General features: G+C 42.9%; 1 protein-coding gene and 1 long non-coding RNA gene across 5 annotated transcripts in view; one reads left to right on the top strand and one right to left on the bottom strand.

Moving 5' to 3' along the window:
- LOC138741414 (uncharacterized) overlaps window positions 1-7,594 on the bottom strand; it is a 45,042-nt gene extending 37,448 nt beyond the window's left edge. For both annotated transcript variants that reach the window (XR_011343491.1, XR_011343492.1), the window contains exons 1-2: window positions 7,536-7,594; window positions 2,601-2,628 (exon numbers count right to left, since the gene is read on the bottom strand). This is a non-coding gene — a long non-coding RNA (uncharacterized lncRNA). The remainder of the gene's footprint in view (window positions 1-2,600; window positions 2,629-7,535) is intronic.
- A 10-nt stretch (window positions 7,595-7,604) lies between these two features.
- Window positions 7,605-18,747, top strand: part of rps6ka1 (ribosomal protein S6 kinase a, polypeptide 1) — a 170,080-nt gene continuing 158,937 nt past the window's right edge. For 2 of the 3 annotated variants that reach the window (XM_069895452.1, XM_069895451.1), the window contains exon 1: window positions 7,606-7,926. In XM_069895452.1, coding sequence (XP_069751553.1) covers window positions 7,864-7,926 — 63 coding nt within the window. In that variant the 5' untranslated portion in view covers window positions 7,606-7,863. Of the gene's footprint in view, window positions 7,927-18,747 lie in introns of all 3 variants that reach the window. The other variant, XM_069895456.1, reaches the window with a different exon arrangement.

Raw genomic sequence — 18,747 nt, 5'->3', positions numbered from 1 at the left:
ATCAATAAAATGCAAAAGTACGAGTCCTTAGATGAGACCCTGAGTGAGTTGTTGAGGAGTCTGATTGTGGAGGGGTAGCAGCTGTTCCTGAAACTGGTGGTGAGAGTTTTGTGGTACCTATACTTCTTTCCAGATGGTAGCAATGAGAACAGAGTATGTGCAGGGTGATGTGGATCTTTGATTGCTGCTGCTCTCTGATGGCAGTGTTCTCAATGGTGGGGAAGGTTTTGCCTATGATGTCCTGGGCTGTGTCCACTATTATTTTGCAGGCTTTATGCACAGGAGTATTGGTGTTCCCATATCAGACCATGGTGTAGAGAGTCAGGCAGTCAGCATCACATATTTACCAGGGTTTCTGATGTCATACCAAACCTCTGCAAGTATCTGCGGAAGTAAAGGCACTGACGTGCTTTCTTCACAATGCCATTAATGTACTGGGCCCAGGAAAGATCCTCCCAGATAGTGACTCCCAAGTACTTAAATTTGCTCACTTTTTCTACCTCTGATCCCCTAATTATCACTGAATCTTACACCTCTGGCCTTCTTTTCCTGAAGTCAACAATCAGCTCCTTGGGTTTGGTCACATTGAGTGTGAGGTTGGTGCACCATTTGTCCAAGTTTTCAATCTCCCTCCTGTATGTGACTCATCGCCCCTTCTTATACAACCCACAACTGTACTATCCTCAATGAATTTGTAGATGGTATTGTTGTTGTATCGAACCACACAGTCATAGGTGTATAGAGAGTAGAGCAGGGGCTAAGAATGCAGCCATGTGGTGCTCCAGTACCACATGGAGATTGTAGAGGAGATGTTCTGACTAATTCTCACTGATTGTGGTCTGGAGGTGAGGAAATCCAGTATTCAATTCCACAGTGGGCTGTTGAGACCCAATTCTTGGAGATTGCTGATCAATCCTGAGGGGATGTCTGTGTTGAATATTAAACTGTAGTCAATAAAAAGCATTCTGATATATGCATCTTTATTCTCCAGGTGTTCCAGAGCTTTGTATAGAGCCAGTGAGATGGCATCCACCTTAGACTTGTTGCCATGGTAGGCGAATTGGAATGGATCTATATCGCTGCTCAGACAGGAGCTGATATGCTTCAACACCAGCCTTTCCAAACACTTCTTCACTGATGACAGAAATGGTGGGTACCACACCTTGCTGAGCCTGGAAGTGATAAAACATGATGCAGAATTTATGAGAGTTAAAGGTGACATTAAAGATTCTATCTTTAGTTTCCCCATTTTTAACTGGAAGAACCTATGGCTTATCACAAAGGGAGATTGGACAATCAGTCCAACAGGCAGTCAGTGGATAAACTGATGGGAAATGTGGAGTGAAAAAGATCATTGTTGTCAACAAATAGTTGGAAAGCAGTGGGATAGCAAGTAGAACAGCAAAAGGAAGAGCCCTAAGATGGGTTATTGGGGTGCTTCAATGATAGCGCCATAAGGCCAGAGAGTATATTTACATTGGACAATGAGTATTTTGCATCCTGAAAACTTTTGGGTGTATGTTATGCATTTTAGGCGGCTGATCCCCAAATTCATCTTAAATTTGTCCTATCATGTACTTTATTTTTTAGATATAACCTAATTTGTAATTTCCTGTCATATTTTAAGTCTACTAGTGTATTGACCACAAACTGAGTTGTTTTGGTCAGTCCAAACATTCCTCTGTGGAGGTGATATGCAAATGTTTTCTTAGGCCTGGGCATGCTTAGTCACGATAGATGCAGACAGGCTATAAAGGCAGCTCACCTATACAAATGCTGTGGATAACATTGAACGCATGATGATGGCACACATTCTTCAGGTAATAGCATAGTGAGTGCACTTAACAATAGCATTTATTGTTTACAGGAAGTTTCAATACAGCGGAAATGTCTCACTAATGTCGCAACAGCTGTGATACATTCTGTTACATTTGTGGTGAGTATATGCTTCATACTATATTCAATAAAAGCTAATGCAATGTTCCTCCAGCTTTCTACATGATACAGCAAATCTGAAATGATCTTTCTGTTCCGCTTGAAGTTGTCTATCATAATCTTATTTTTTTTCAGGAAGTAAACCTTTTGAAAACATTTGTTGTCCTGTGTTATTGCCAGGAATGCTCCAGATACAATAAAGTAAGAAGTCAGACAAAGTGAGACTCGTAAGAGATAAAGTATCTGGCTCTAACCAGCTGAAATGATAGCATATTATTTCTATTGCTCGACACTATTATTTGAAATATTTTCAGATTAGTTGAAACTTCATTCTATAATAGTCTGATTTGTAAAATATAGCAAATAAATTAATAATATTTTGATAGTTATTGATAATTCTTAAATAATCTTCAAAATTGTTAAGCTCTCTTTAACAGTTATTTGCTCATAATATCCTGTTTCCTCTTCCATACATAAGGCATGCCAAGACATATATTCAGAAAGATTGTTTTCCTAACATTACTCACCAACCCAATGTTTCTTACTGTTTGTTTATTTTATTACATCTTTAAAAATTTAATTCTTATTATTAAAAATTTGATGGACACAGTAAGCTCATGGATAATGTGTCTTAAGCACTTAGAATGGAGTTGCGTAATACTTACAGCTTTCATGATAACCTTTTCCTGGTCCCTAGTTTTAAGGAGACAGACCAGATTAGAATCAGCCTGGTCAAAAATGCAAGCCTGTTCAAACACACTGCACCCATTTATAATGAGAAAATGCTGCCATGATGCAAACTTTTCTGTACTAATCTTACTATTAGTTCAAAATTGTCATGTTGCAAATTATTTAATTAATGTCAGCAAAAATAGAATTTTTAAAATAGGATTGGTTTCATGATTTTTAAATTCAATATAATCATAGTTTTTATAAATAAATATTAAGCAATGCAACAAAGCTTGTCTCATTTGCTTAGTGAATTGCCATGACACTAAGAATATTAAGGGCCTTACACAGCTTCTGCTGTCAAGTGGCATCAATAAACCATAAACTGTCAGTGCAGCAATGTAACAAATAAAGCTATAAATTGGAACATTAAAAAATGATTGTTTTGTCTATCTTTATGATTGTTATGTGACTGGTGGGCACTGCATGAAGGGATTACTACTCAAATTAAACATATAAACTAAACAGGAGTGATAAAGTTTGAGATTAATTCTTTCACCTTTGGTGATTTAGGTGAGAATTGTTAACAAAAGGAATAAATGAGGTAAGGGAGGTTTAAATAAAACAGCAAATGAACAGGATGTGAAATTAATAAACAATTATATTAAACCAAGATGTTTCATGTTCTGTTCTATTTGGCCCCCAGTGGAATGCATTTCTGTTTAAAGTACAGATTGATTCCACAGCAACCGTTTCAACATTAAAACAATGACTGTATGCAGCTGTTCAAAAGTCACAATTACTGAAAGGCTGAAGTCCAGAAAAATTGGCAGTAGAGCTGCTAGTACTGTAACAAGAAATAGGCCACACCATAGGCTGTAACTTGTATGTTGTTGATGTTACTCAATTTCCTATGGTGGGGAGAGTAGAGTACCTCAAGGTGGTTTCCTGTCAGTTCAAATTCCATTAAAGTTAGCAAACACATCAACTGAAGTATTAGAAAGCAGATGTAACATGAGATCAGTCACAGATGACACATTTTCTTATAGGTATATTCCCATCACTGTGCCAGTGAAGTGTGAATAGTTCAATATCAATTTCCCTCTGGATGAAACAACAGCAGTTCCAATTATAGATTTTCTGAACTTGTATGAGCATTGAGAAAGCATTTTGACTGGTGCACAGGATGAATACAGGTGATTTTACATCAGTCAGATAGACTGATTCAACTTTGCAAATTAACAATAGCACAAATAACAGTGTGGCATTTACAGCAAAACTCCAATGCCAATATCACTGCAAATGAACCTTTAGTGTAAATTAATCAGAATCAGGATTTATTGTCAAGAACAAGTCATGAAATTTAGTGTTTTTAGCAGCGTCATACTTATTATTTTACGACATGAAAAATAAAATAATAATAACCCTAATAGTGGAAGAAAATGAAGGCCGTGTCTTTGGTTCATTGATTATTCAGGAATCTGATGGCAGCGGGGAAGAAGCTGTCCTTGATCTTTAAACTCCTGTACCTTTTCCCTGATGGTAGCAGAGTGAAGGGGGCATGGTCCTGGTGGTTGGGATCTTTGAGGATAGAGACTGCTTTTTTAAGACACCACCTCTTGTGAATATCCTCGATGGAGTGAAGTCTGGTGCCTGTGATGTTGCAGGCCAAGTTAACAACCCTCTGGAGTTTATTCTTGCACTGAGAGTGTGTGCCTCCGTAGCAGGCAGTGATGCAACCAGCCAGAATGCTCTCCATGGTACACCTGTAGAAAGTTACGAGAGTCTTCCGTACATACCGAATCTCCTCAGACACTTCACAAAGTATAGCTGCTGGCAAACCTTCTTTGTGATTGCATCAACGTGCAGGCTCCAGGACAGGTCCTTGGAGATGTTAACACCCAGGAATTTGAAGTTCTCGACCCTCTCCACTATTGAGACCTTGATGAGGACTGGGTCATGTTCCCCTGACTTGTTCTTGAAGTTCACAATCATCTCCTTGGTTTTCCTGACGTGGAGCACAAGGTTGTTGTTGTTACACCATCCAATGAGCTGATCTATATCTCTCCTGTATGCTTCTTCATTGCCATTTGTGATTCCGCCGACAACAGTGGTGTCATCAGCAAACTTGTAGATAGCATTGGAATTGTGCCTGGCGACACAGTCATGGGTGTATAATGAATAGAGCAGTGGGCTAAGTACGCATCCTGGGGTGCCCCTGTGTTGATGATCAGTGAGGAGCAGGCTTTGTTTCCAATTCATACTGACTGTGGTCTTCCAATGAGAAAGTTAAGAATCCAGTTGCTGAGGGGAGTACAGAGGCCTAGAGTTTGTAGCTTCTTGACCAGCACTGAGGGAATAATGGTATTGAAGGCTGAGCTGCAGTCTCTGAAGAGCAGCTGTATGTGTGAATTGCTCTTTTCAAGGTGATCTAGCTGTGAGCGATTGAGACAATGGGAAAATTGCAGTGGGTCCAGATCTTTACTTAGGTACTTATTAATTCTGGTCATGACCAGCCTCTCAAAGCATTTCATCACTAGAAGTTAGTGCTACCGGGTCGTAGTCATTGAGGAAGCCCACACTACTCTTCTTAGGTACTGGGGTGATTGATTCCCTTTTGAAGCTGATGGGAAACTCTGACTGCCGCAATGAGAAGTTGAAAATGTCCGTGAACACTTTGGCTAGTTGGTTGGAGCAGATTTTCAGTACCCTGCCAGGTACGCTGTCAGGCTCTGAAACCTTGCAAGTGTTCACCCTCTTGAATGATGTTCTGACATCACCCCTCAGAGACAGCTATCACAGGATCCTCAGCCTTTTTGGGGATTCTAGTAGGCATTGTTTGGCTCCTTCTCAAAGAAGGCATAGAAGGTGTTCAGCTCATCAGGTAGTGAAGCATCGCAGCTATATATAATGTTCTCCCTCGCCTTGTAGGCTGTAATGGCCTGCACCCCCTGCCATAGCTGGCGTGTATCTGTCTCTAGCTTCCCAGATGCATATGTACTTTTTCCTTATTCATTTTAGGGATCTGGGAATTGCTGACAAGTAGAGAGGAATGTAGATCCCCAATATGATCCTTAGGTATTGGTGAGCAGGCTTCTTGTACCCCTGCAGTCCTTCTGATGAAGATGCTCCACCCAGTGTCCTTGGTTGGAAATTGTAGGTATTAGTCTCAGTGATGATGAAGGGCCACCAATATGCTTCCATCGTACTTGGAAGGGTGGTGATTAGTCAGGGTGAGTAGTTGTAGTGTATCTTGGAGATAGTACACACTGTATCCTCGATGCACTAGTGATGGAAGGATTGAATGTTTAGGGTTGTTGATAGACAGCCAAACAAACAGGCTGTTTTTTTTTCCAATTTTGCGTCAAACATCTTGAAGATTGATGGCACTGCACTCATTCAGGCAGGTGAAGAATATTTCATCATGTGCCTTGTTGGTAATGCATCAGCGTTGAGAACTAGGATTTGAGTTACTTGTCACATCAAATACAGTCTCTGACTTGCTTTTTTAGCTGTTATATTTACGTGGCTGGTCCAATTGAATAATTGGTCAAGGGTGATCCCAGCATATTGAATGCGAGTCTTGGTGTTAGTATGTCAAGGGTAGGTAGGTAGAATCTCTCTTGGAGTTGGTTACTGCTTGGCACTTTGGGGACATGAATGTTATCAGGATTTTGATCAAAACAGGAATAGTTAATTTGCAGAGGAATAGGGAATGGAATTGGAATATTGTACAATTATCAGCAAACATACCTAAATTTCAATTTTATAATGGAAAGAAAGGGTAATTGATGAAGTATCTGATTTGGTCTAAGATGGTAACTCCAGCAGTGATCTCCTGGGACTAGGATGATTGACCTCCAATTACCATAATCATCTATCTTTGTGCAAGGAATGACTCCAGCCTCTGTAGTGTTTTCCCTCTGATGCCCATTTACTTCAATTTTACCGGGTTGCCTTGATGCCACACTTTGTCAAATGTTGCCTTGACGTCACCTCTCCTCTAAAATTCAACTCTTTGGTCCCAGGCTCATACTGCAACTAAATGTGGTTCAGCATTCATTCATCAGCTGAGAATGGTAGAGAGGGTTTCCATGCCCATGATGTGATGCCACAAGCCTTTGAGTGACTGTAGTCGACCCAAAGATCTACTCCCTGTCTGTATGCCAGTAGAGATCGACTGGGTATGACTCATATCCATAAGAACTAATTTACTTAGTGAAGGAAGTATGTCAGTGCCTCTACTTAATCAGGAGTTTAGAGGTTGTAAACCCTGGCAATTTTATATAGAGGTAAGGAGTCTGGTATGGGGACACCAATACCCCCAGGTGAAAAGCCCTGCAAAAGGTAGTGGACACAATCAGGGCATCACGGGTAAAATCTTGCGCACCGTCGAGAATGCGGTGAGAGAATCCTGCCATCGGAGAGTAGCAGCAATCATCAAGGACCCACACCACCCAGCATACGCTTTCTTCTCACTGCTACCATCAGGAAAGAGATATAGGTGCCACAAGACTCACACCACCAGGTTCAGGAACAGCTGCTACCCCTCCATCATCAGACTCCTCAACAATAAACTCAATCAGGGACTTATTGAAGGAGTCTTATTTTTGTACTTCATTGATTTTTTTTTCCTCTGCAGGTTGTTTACGTGTGTAGTTGAATCAGAATTTTCTTTGGTTAATTCTGCCGCGCTGGCAGGGAAAAGAATCTCAGGGCTGTATGTGAGGTCACGTATGCACACCTGACAATAAATCTGAATCCGGGTAGTGGCCAAACATCTGGAGAAGAAACATGATGCAGGCACGACTTCCTTTCCTACTGAAACATTCCAATCAGTGAGCAAGGTCACAAATGTATGCCAGCCATTGATTTGTGGTCGCCAGCGCTCGGGAGACTGGCAAGAAAGAAGCCTGGCCGCGTTTCCTCACCTTCCGCTGCCTGCGCTGGCCCGTCCTTTCTCCAGCTTCGACGGAAGCGTGCGCGGGGCACCGCCCGGCGCGGTGACGTCACGACGCCAGGAGGCGGGGAGCTGGGCAAGAGCGCCGAGGCTGGGGAGCTGGAGGCTGCGCTTCGCGGGATAGGAAGCTGGTGTGAGGCGACGGACGGCGCGCTGATCGCACCGGGCGGGGTAAAGTGACTTGGGCCGCTCTCGGCAAAGCTCCCGTTGCCTATTGATCCTCAGGAAGAGCTGCAATCCTCTGCGGAGAATCTCAGCGAGCCGGGCTCGGTCGCGTGTCCTCCTCAGCCGCTCGCAGGATGCCTCTGGCACAGTTAGCCGGTCCCTGGCCCAAAGTCGACGTGGTTCACCTGGAGACCGAGGTAAGTTGACGGAGCCGCTCGGACTTGCCCGAGGTGACAGCGGGCACGAACGGTGGGGTGAGATGCTGGCAACATCCAGCCAGCGTGTCCGGGAGAGGTGACCGATGTTGGCCATTGGAGAAACTCTGCCCCGAGAGAATAATTCCCCCCCCCAAAGTTGGGGCTGTCTGTCCCCCGCTCGCACTTTTCGGAGGTTGGATGGGGGGCTGGGCGGGTTGGGTTGGGGTGGGGTGGGGGGGGGAGACACTGTTCAGGTATAACTTTCTGACGGCACTTTGGGATAACCGAGCCCATAAAATAGCATTAAGTTTATCTTGGGAGCTGCTGGCTATCTCCACGCTTTTGATTTTAAAAGAAACGAGGGTCTTGAAAGCTTGTGATTTACGGGGGTTGTGTTCTAAGATTTTTTTTCCCGAACTTCAGCATTGTTGCAAATGTGTTGACTTTTACACGAATTGATAACGCCTTCGTGGGGTCGCCATTTTTTTAATGAACATTTTATTTGAGCTACCTTTTACAATTACTGGCAAATAGAATGATATGGACCACTTCCCGTCACGCCAGTTTATGGTTAGGGAAAAAAATCGACACACGAGAATGAGCTATGGCAATGTCATTGAATAAAACCTTGGCTTGAGCACACATCAATGACCTTGTACCCCGCAACTACCTGGAGTTTCTTTCATGACCATTCCGTTCCGCCCAAAATATGAACCGTTCACTACCCTTTGGAATCCGGCAGCTCTTTTTACTGTGCATTGAAACCTGAAACTGAAGGAGTCGTGCTTTATTTTTTGTGTTCCAAGACCAGAAGTGAAAAGTGGTGTGTATGAAGGGGGAGAAGTGCTGAAAAATGCACCTGGACGATGTTGCATCTTCCTCGAGATCTGCGCAGGGCTTAGAAAATGCAGAGAGCGATTTTTGAACTCAAGTAAAACGACTGAAACGGAGTCAACATTATCCTAAGGGAGGAAATGTTATCTGGCGTAGTAAACCCTATCAGTTCATATATTTTTCCAGAGTTTAAATGAATGGCAGCAGAATTAGGAAATAAAACACGAAAGTCTGGTTGAAGTAAAAGCACAATGTTGGAGAAACTCGGCAGATCAAACCGTGTACTTTATAGAGAAAAGATACGTAAAAACACGAAAGTCTGCAGACACTGTGGTTGAAGTAAAAACACAATCCTGGAGAAACTCAGCAGATCAAACCATGTACTTTATAGAGGAAAGATAAAGATAGGTGAAAACACGAAAGTCTGCAGACACCGTGGTTGAAGTAAAAACACAATCCTGGAGAAACTCAGCAGATCAAACCATGTACTTTATAGAGGAAAGATAAAGATAGGTGAAAACACGAAAGTCTGCAGACACCGTGGTTGAAGTAAAAACACAATCCTGGAGAAACTCAGCAGATCAAACCATGTACTTTATAGAGGAAAGGTAAAGATACTATCCAACATTTTGGGCTTGAGCTCTTCATCCTGGTATGAGCAATACCAGCTTAAGCATAAAAGGTTGATTATGTATCTTTGGTCTATAAATCACTCTGTTTGACCTGCTGAGTTTCTCCTGCATTGTGTTTTTACTGCAGCAGAATTAAATGTTTTGTAGTTTGCTAAATCTATTAAACAAGTGAAGATATCCTCTTAAACTAAATTGTATGCTGCCTAAATATTGTTCTTCTAACATGGTGCAATCATTTATTAAGAGGAAATATAGGACAATACAATTGGCAGATTACTTATTAATAATTATTTCTCTGGAGGAAGTTTGGTTTTAGTGGCCCATGATCTTAAAATCCTTCATTGTTGAGTGAGCTCCAGATACATCAGTGCCAACTCTGGCAGACATTTTCAGAAATTATTTGATTGAATCAACTACAACATAAAGTGAAACTTTGTTAATCTACATTGTTGATAATTTGAAAGTCAAATACCAGATAATTGTCATTGCATTCTCATATGGTTGACATTTACTTGTATTGGAACAGTGGTGATCTGTGTCATGGACGGGCTTCGATGAAGTAGCATACTTATGTCATACAACTTCATTGTATTCCTGCATTCTGACATATAAACCTTTCTGTGGGTCCATGTGAAAAATATATTAGAATCAGAATTTATGATAAATGTGTTGTTTTGTGACAGCATTTCCATGCAAATATTACTTAAATTGCAGTTCAAAAATAAATTAGTGCAAGAAAATGAGGTAGTATCTATGATGCAATGTCCATTCATAAATTTGATGGCAGAGGGGAAATAAGCTGCTTTTGTGCTGTTGGGTGTTCATCTTCAGGCTCCTGTACCTCCCTCCTGATGGTAGCAGTGAAAAAGTGGACATGGCCTGGATGGTAGGGGTCTTTGAGGATTGACGCTGGACTCTTGAGACATCACCTCTTGTAGATGTCCTTAATGGAGTAAGACTGATGCCCATGATAGCACTGGCTGTGTTTTCAACTCTCTCGATTCTTTTCCTGTCCTGTGCATTGTCACCTCCATACCAATGATGCAACCAGTCAAAATGCTCTTCTCGTTGCACCTTTAGAAACTTGCCAGAGTCTTTGGTGATGTACCAAATCTCCTCATACTTTATAAAGTACAGCTGCTGGTAAGCCTTCTTCATGATGGCATCAACATGGAGGCCCCAAGATAGATCTTCAAAGATGCTCTCACCCAGGAACTTGAAGTACTTGGCCCTTTCTACTGCTGATCCCTCAATGAGGGCTGGTTTGTGTTCTCCTGATTTTTTTGCCCCCACTCACCGAAGTCCACAATCAGTTCTTTTGCTAACATTGAGTACATTGTTGCTGTGTGACACCACTCAACCAGGTGATGGATCTCACTCCTGTACAATTCCTCATTACCATCTGTGATTCTGCTAACCATGGTCTCATTGGCAAGTTTGTAGATGGCATTTGATTTGTACATAACAACACAGTCATGGGTGTAGAGAGAGTAGACCAGTGGGCTAAGTGAGCATCCTTGAAGTATGCCTGTGCTGATTGTCAGTGAGGAGGAGATGTTTCCATAGAAAACATAGAAGATAGGAGCAGGAGTAGGTCATTCGAGCCTGCTCCGCCATTCAACGACATCATGGCTGATCTTAAAGTTCAGTACCCCGTTCCACCTTCTCTCTGTAACCTTTAATACCCTTATACTAAAGAAATAGATCTAATTCCCTCTTAAATATATTTAATGAACCTGCTTCTACTGCCCTCTGTGGCAATGAATTCCACAGATTCACCACCCTCTGGGTCAAGAAATTCCTCCTCATCTCGGTCCTAAATGGTTTGCCTATTATCCTCAAACCATGGCCCTGGGTTCTGGATTTTCCCATCATTGGAAACCTCCCATCTGCATCCATTCTGTCCAGTCCTGCCAGAATTTTATAGGTCTCTATGAGATCCCCTCTCAATCTTCTAAACTCCAGCGAGTACAATCCCAATTTGTGCAATCTTTCCTCATAAGTCATTCCTGCCATTCCAGATATCAGCCTGGTGAATCGCCTCTGCACTCCCTCCATTGCAAGAACATCCTTCCTTAGATAAGGTGACCAAAACTGCACAAAATACTCCAGGTGGGGTCTCACCAAGGCCCTGTATAGCTGTAGTAAGGTATCCTTGTTCCTATACTCAAACCCTCTTGATATGAAGGCCAACATACCATTTGCCTTCTTAACCGCCTGCTGTACCTGCATGCTTGCCTTCAGAGACTGGTGTACAAGTACCCCTAGGTCTCTCTGCACTTCCCCATCTCTTAATCTATTGCCATTCAAATAGTAATCTGCCCTCCGGTTTGTATTACCAAAGTGGATAACCTCACATTTATCCACATTGTAGTGCATTTGCCATGTATCTGCCCAGTCCCTCAATTTATCCAAATCACACTGGAGGTTTCTGACCCCCCCTCTTCCGTGCACACAACCCCTCCTAGCTTAGTGTCATCTGCAAATTTGGAGATATTACATCCAATCCCCTCATCTAGATCATTGATGTAAATTGTGAACAGCTGGGGTCCCAGTACAGATCCCTGTGGCACCCCACTGGTCACCGCCTGCCACTCAGAAAACGAGCCATTTATCCCAACTCTCTGTCTTCTACCTGCCAGCCAGTTCTCAATCCACATCAATACTTTGCTCCCAATCCCATAAGCCTTGATTTTGTAAGCCAGTCGTTTATGCGGGACCTTATTGAATGCCTTTTGGAAGTACAGGTACACCACATCCACTGGCTCTCCCCCATCTATTTTACCTGTCACCATCTCAAAGAATTCCAATAGATTTGTCAAGCACGATTTACCTTTTGTAAATCCATGTTGACTCTGTCTGATCCCTTCTCTGCTAGTTCTGATTCGTACTGACTGTCATCTTCCAGTTGCAAGGGAAGGTGCAGAGGCCCAGGCTTTGAAGCTTGCTGTACAGTACAGAGGTTATGATGGTGTTGAAAGATAAGCTGTAGTCGATGAAAACTAGCCGGATGTATGGGTTGCTGCTGCCTAGGTGATCCAGGGATGAGTTGAGAAATAGTGAGACTGCATCTGCTGTGGAACTTCGATTGTGGCGAATTGTAGTGTGTCCAGATCATTACTTGGGTATGCTAATTCTGTCCATACCAACCTCTCAAAGTATTTCATCACTACTGTGCTACTGGGTGATGGTCATTGAGGCAGCTCACTCTGCCCTTGGGCACCAGTGTGATTCCCTTTGAAACAGGCGCGAACCTCCATCTGCAAGAAATGAGAGATTGAATATGTCCGTAAACGTTCCAGCTAGTTGGTTGACACATTTTTTCAGTAAAAACTCAATACTAGAAAAACTCATCAGGTCAAACAGTGTACTTGATCTAGCAAAGATAAAGATACATAACCATTGTATCAGACATGAGCAAAATGCAGGCAGGCACCTGAATAAAATGGTGGGGGAAGCCTGCAGGCAAGAGGTAATAGGTGGATAAGGGAGGTAGGTCACAACAGCAAACAGGGAAAGAGGGGAGTGGTTGGCTCAGTGGGAAGGGGTGGAGAACTGGAGAAGAGGAAACAAAGGTAAATCGGAGAAGTTGATGTCAATACCATCAGGTCAGAGAGTGGCGAAGCACAATATTAGGTCTTGGTCCTCCAATTTAAGGGTGGCCTTGGTTTGGCAGTGCATGAGGCTATGGACAGACATGTCGGCCTGGGAGTGGGACAGAATTGAAATGGTTGGCCACTGGGAGATCACTATCATTGATGTGGACAGAGCAAAGGTATTCAGTGAAACAATCTCCCAGTCTGCATCCAATCTTTCCATGTAGAGAAGGCCACAACTGGAGCATCCGATGTAGATGACTCCTGCAGATTCACAAATGTTGCTTCACTTGGAAGGACTGTTTGGGTCCCTGAATGGTGGAGAGGAAAGAGGTGTGGGCACAAGTGTGACACTTCCTGTGATCACAGGGGAAGGTGCCAATGGGGTGATCAGTAGGAAGGGATGAGTGGGTGAGGCGAAGGGGGAAGATGTATGGTCTCGTCGGTGATAGAAATTGCGGATTTTCATTACCCTGTCAGGTATGCTATCAGGGGCTGATGGCTTGTGAGGATTCACCCTCTTGAAAGATGTTCTGAGGTTGGCCTTTGGAGATGAAGGCGAGTTGGAGGTGGGGCGAGTGGCTGGAGAGTAAACAGTGATTTGTTTGAATTTTTGGGGGGCACTTTTTAAAAAGGGAGTGTAGGAAAAAGAGTTGAGCCAATTTAGAGTTGATTTGAGAGAGTTAGTAATCAGATAATCGAGTTAATTGGCAGGGACTAATAAGAAGAGAGGTAGCTGAAGGAGCAGCCAGTGTGGAGTGGCTGAGTGTAAGAGTGGATCTTTGAGGCTTTGGTGAGCTGAGGTTGTGCTCCCAGTGAAGTAAGGTTAGTAAGTTTAATTTAAGAGCTAGCTATGGAGGCAGTTGGGGACATCCATGGGATGTCAGGCACAAATGTTCCTGATGACTACACCTGCAAAAGGAGCATCCAGATGCAACTCCTGAGAGACCATGTTGGGAAACTGGAGTTAGAGCTGGATGAGCTTCGGATCATAAAAGAGGCAGAGGCAATCATAGATAAGAGTTACTGGGAGACAGTCACCCCAGACAGACAGGAGTCAGCTAATTGGGTGATTGAGGGAAGGAAGAGAGATAGACAGGGCAGGGTACCCTTGCGGCCGTTCCCCTCAATAATAAGTATACTGGTTAGATACTGTTGGGCGAGGGGTGGGGGGGGGAGAGCGACCTACCAGGGACAAGTCACGGTGGTCAGGTCTCTGGCATGGGGCTGGCCTCTTGCCTCAGAAGGGATGGGGAGAAAGAGGAGAGCTCTTGTAATTGGGGATTCGATGGTTAGGGGAGCAGATGGGAGGTTTGCTGGATGAGATCGGGGTTCTTGGTTGGTATGTTGGCTCCCAGGTGCCAGGGTCAGAGATGTCTCTGATCGAGTACACAGCATTCTGGAGAGGGAGGGGGAGCAGCCAGATGTCGTGGTCCACGTGAGGAGCAATGACATAAAAGTAGGGATGAGTCCCTGAAGAAAGAGTATATGGAGTTAGGAAAAGTTTAAAAAGCAGGATCTCAAGGCTGGTAATCTCAGGAATGCTGCCTACGCCATGCACTGGAGAGGGTGGGAACAGGAAGATGTGCTGAATGAATGCATAGCTAAACAGTTGGTGCAGAAGGCAGGAGTTCACATTTGTGGATCATTGGGATCTCTTCTGGAGACAAAAGGGACGGGTTGCACATGAACTGGAGGGGGACCAATATCTTGGCTGGCAGGTTTGCTAGAGCTGTTGGGGAGGATTTAAATTAGTTTGACAGGGGTGGGAATTAGAATGAGAGTGCGGAGACTAGGGTAGAAGAACACCTAGATTTGAAGGGAGAGAAGAAGCAGAATGTTAATGAGGGAAGGTGGTAAAAGTAGATGGTAATCAATGGAGTGTATGTGGAGGACATTCTCTCATGTGTATATATTTCAATGTAAGGAGCGTGTTAGGAAAGGTGGATGAGCTTGGAGCATGGATTGACATGAAAATATGATATTGTAGCCATCGTGAAACTTGGTTGCAGGAGGGGCATGATTGGCAGCTAAATATTCCAAGATTCCGTTGTTTTAGGCGTAATAAAAGGTGGAGAGTCGCAGTGCTTGTTCGAGAAAACATTAGTGGTGCTACGGCAGGATAGATTGGAGGGCTTCCCCTGTGAGACTATTTGGGTGGAAATAAGGAATGGGAAAGGTATGAAAACAATAATGCAATGGAGGGAACTATAGGAGCAAATTTGTAAGGAGATAGTGTATATGTGTAATAAAGTTCCACAGACCTATGACCCTCTGGCTAAAGAAATTCCTCTACATTTCAGTTTTAAATTGATACCCTTTTGTCCTAGACTCCCCTACCATGGAAAATAACTTTATCACATCTACTTTGTCCAGGCCTTCTAGCATTTAAAATATCTGATGTTTCCCCTCATCTTTTTGTACTCTGAGTACCATCCAAGAGCCAACAAATGTTCCTTGTATGTTCCTTGTATGCTAATCCTTTAATTCCTAGTAAATCTCTGAACTCTCTCCAATGCTAGCACATCCTTTCTCAAATAAGGCGCCCAAAACTGTACACAGTGCTCAAGTGAGGTCTCATCAGCACTTTCTCGAGTATCAACTCCCTGCGGTCTTGTATGCTATTCCTCTGGAAATGAATGTCAACATTGCATTTGCTTCCTTCACCTCCGACTCAACCTGGAGGTCAACATTTAGGGTATCCTGCATGAAGACTCCCAAGCCCCTTTGCACCTTCGAATTTTGAATTTTCTCCACATCTAAATAATAGTTTGCCCTTCATTTTCTTGTACCAAAGTGTATGGCTGTACACTTCCCAACATTCTCCTCATCTATTCAAGACTCTGCAGCCTTTCAATGTCCTCAGCACCACTTTGCTATCATCTGCAAATTTAGCCACAAAGCTATCTATTCCATTATACAAGTAATTTAAATACAACGAAAAAGAAGCAGCCCCAACACTGACCCCTGCAGAACACCACCCAAACAGGATCCCCTTATTCCCACTCTGTTTCCTATTAGCCAGTGCTGTACGCGTGCTAGTATTCTCCCTGTAATTCCGTAAGCTCACATTGTCATTATGTGGCTCCTTGTCGAAGGCCAGTAGATGTTGTATGCAATATCCACTGCTTCTCCCTGCCTATCCTGATATCCCCTCAGAATTTGTAATAGATTTCCCAGGCATGATTTTCCTTTGAAAGCATACTGACTTGAACCTATCTTGTGATGCTCCTGTAGGAACTCCATAAACTCATCTTTGACAATGATTCCAGCACCTTCTCGATCACTGACGTCAGACTAATAAGTTTTTTAGTTTCCTTTCTGCTGCCTCCTTTCCTTAAACAGCGGAGTGGCATTCACAATTCTCCAGTCCTCTGGAACCATGCCAGAATCCATGATTAATGGAAGATCATTACTAATACCTCCACAATCTCTGCAGCAACCTCCTTTGGAACTCAAGGTGCATTCCATCCATTCCAGGAGACTTATGTACCCTGAGACCAGTTATCTTCACAAGTACCTTCTCTCTTGTGATCTTGACCGAACTCGCTTTACTTCCTGGAGACGCTTGAAAGCTGGTAAGCTACTAATTCCATATACTGAAGGGTTCGACTAAAGTGTTCCTGATTGTGTTTGAGGTTTGAATCTGGAGCTCTGGTTGCCAATGGTTTGGACTGGACTCTAGCTGTGGAGGCTATGGGAGCACTAGAGGTGAATCCATGGACACATGGTGTCTCTGAGGGGACTCTCTTTTGCTTCTCGTTCTCTGACTGTAAGAGGTGCTTCGGACAATTTTTGCTGATAATGAATCTACCTTGCAGCAGGCAAAAACAATTTCATGTAATCTGACACTGTTTTATTATATGAAAATAAATTGAATCTTGAATCTTACTGTGAAAACTGATCAAAAATAGTAATTCAGTTCCTTTGCCATCTCCTTGTCTTCCATTACAATCTCTCCAGCAGCATTTTCTAATGGTCAGTCTCTCTTTTGGTCTTTATATACTTGATATCAGAGGATTCTAAAAGTTTTTTTGATTTGCTAACCTCCTTTCATAATTTCTTTTCCTTTCTAATCACCATATTAGTACCTTCTCTTAAGTTTTTAAGTTTCCCAGTCCTCTTATCTCACTAATTTTTGCTTCCTTGTATACCCTCTATTTTGCTTTAACTTTGGCTTTAACTTTCCTTGTCAGCCATAATTGTCTCATTTTTCCATTCACAGCTTTCTTTTCGGTATGTACCTGTCCTGCACTTTCCTTGTATTTTGCAGAAACTCCAGCCATTGCTGATCTCTCTTTCCTAATACAGTGGTTTTCCAATAGACTTTGGCCAGATCCTATCTCATGCGACTGTAATTTCCTTTACTTCTCTGAAATATTCATATCTGACTTTAACCTTTTCAAATTTCACAATTGACTCAATTGTGATCATTGCCTTCTGTGGGTCCCTTTACCTTAAGCTCCCTAATCATCTCCGGTTAATTTGATAGCACCCAATCCAGAAAAGCCGATTCCCATGGTGGGCTAATCATCAAGCTGCTACAAAAAGCCATCTGGTCGGTGTTCCACATACTCTCCCTCCTTGGATCTCGAACTGACTTGACTTGCCCAATTTACTTTCATGTTAAAATCCCCCATGATTATGTAAAGTTATCCTTCTGACATACCTTTTTTTAAATTTCCTGTTGCATTTTGTAATCCACATCCTGGCTGTTGTTTGGAGGCCTGTATGTAACTGCCATTTGCGTCCTTTTTCTTTTGCTGGTTCTGAATTCAAGGATTCTACCTCTTCGGATCCTATGTCACTTCTTAATTTGATATTGTTATTTACCAGAAGAGGCATACTGCCCTCTCTACCTACCTGCCTGTCCTTGCGATACACCCTGTATCCTTGGATGTTCAGCTTCCATTGACACCCATCGTCAATGTTCCATTGACATTACTGAGCCATGACTCAGTAATGGCCATATCATCATACCCTCTAAATTGTAACTGTACTGCTAGATTATTCACCTTGTTTCTAATGGTGTGTATTTAAGTATAATATCTTTAGATCAGTTGAATGCACTGTCTCTGCCATCCCTCTGGTTGCAATTTTGTCCCATCACCTTCTTATCCTTGCTGCACACTATCCCTAGTTGATTTCTGTTTCACCCTTCATCAGCTCTGACACTCTCGTTCCCACCCCCCTTCAAAATTAGTTTAAAACTATCTGAACAGTCATACTAAACCTGCTTTCCAGAATTTTAGATTTGGACATACAGCACAATAACAGGCCATTTTGGCCTACGAGTCCTTGCTGCCCAATTTTACACCCTATTAACACATAGCCCCTGTATGTTTTGAAAGATGGGAGTAAACCGGAGCCCCTGGAGAACCCATACAGACATGGGGAGAATGTATAAACTCCTTACAGGCAGGGTGGAATTTGAACCCCAGTTCTGATCACTAGTGCTGTTAAGGCGTTGTGCTAGCCACTGCTCCAACCGTGATATTGGACCTCTTTGGGTTTCAGGTGCATTACATTTTTTTTTACATCTCCTTCCCCAAAAGAGATCCCAGTGATCCAAGAATCTAAAGCTTTGCACCATCTTAGCCATGCATTTATCTGCCTGATCTCGGTATTTTTGTCCTCACTAGCACAAGGTACAGGCTGTAATCCTGAGATTTCCATGCTGGAGGTCCTGGTTCTCCTTTCCTTCCCAATTCTTTGTATTCTCCCTTCAGGACATCCATACTTATCTTTCCTGTGTCATT

Source organism: Narcine bancroftii, chromosome 8 (assembly GCF_036971445.1).
Source record: "Narcine bancroftii isolate sNarBan1 chromosome 8, sNarBan1.hap1, whole genome shotgun sequence".
NCBI classification, from domain to species: Eukaryota; Metazoa; Chordata; class Chondrichthyes; order Torpediniformes; family Narcinidae; genus Narcine; species Narcine bancroftii.
The sequence above is the reverse complement of the archived record's forward strand: the minus strand, read 5'-3'. Positions and strand labels throughout refer to the sequence as shown.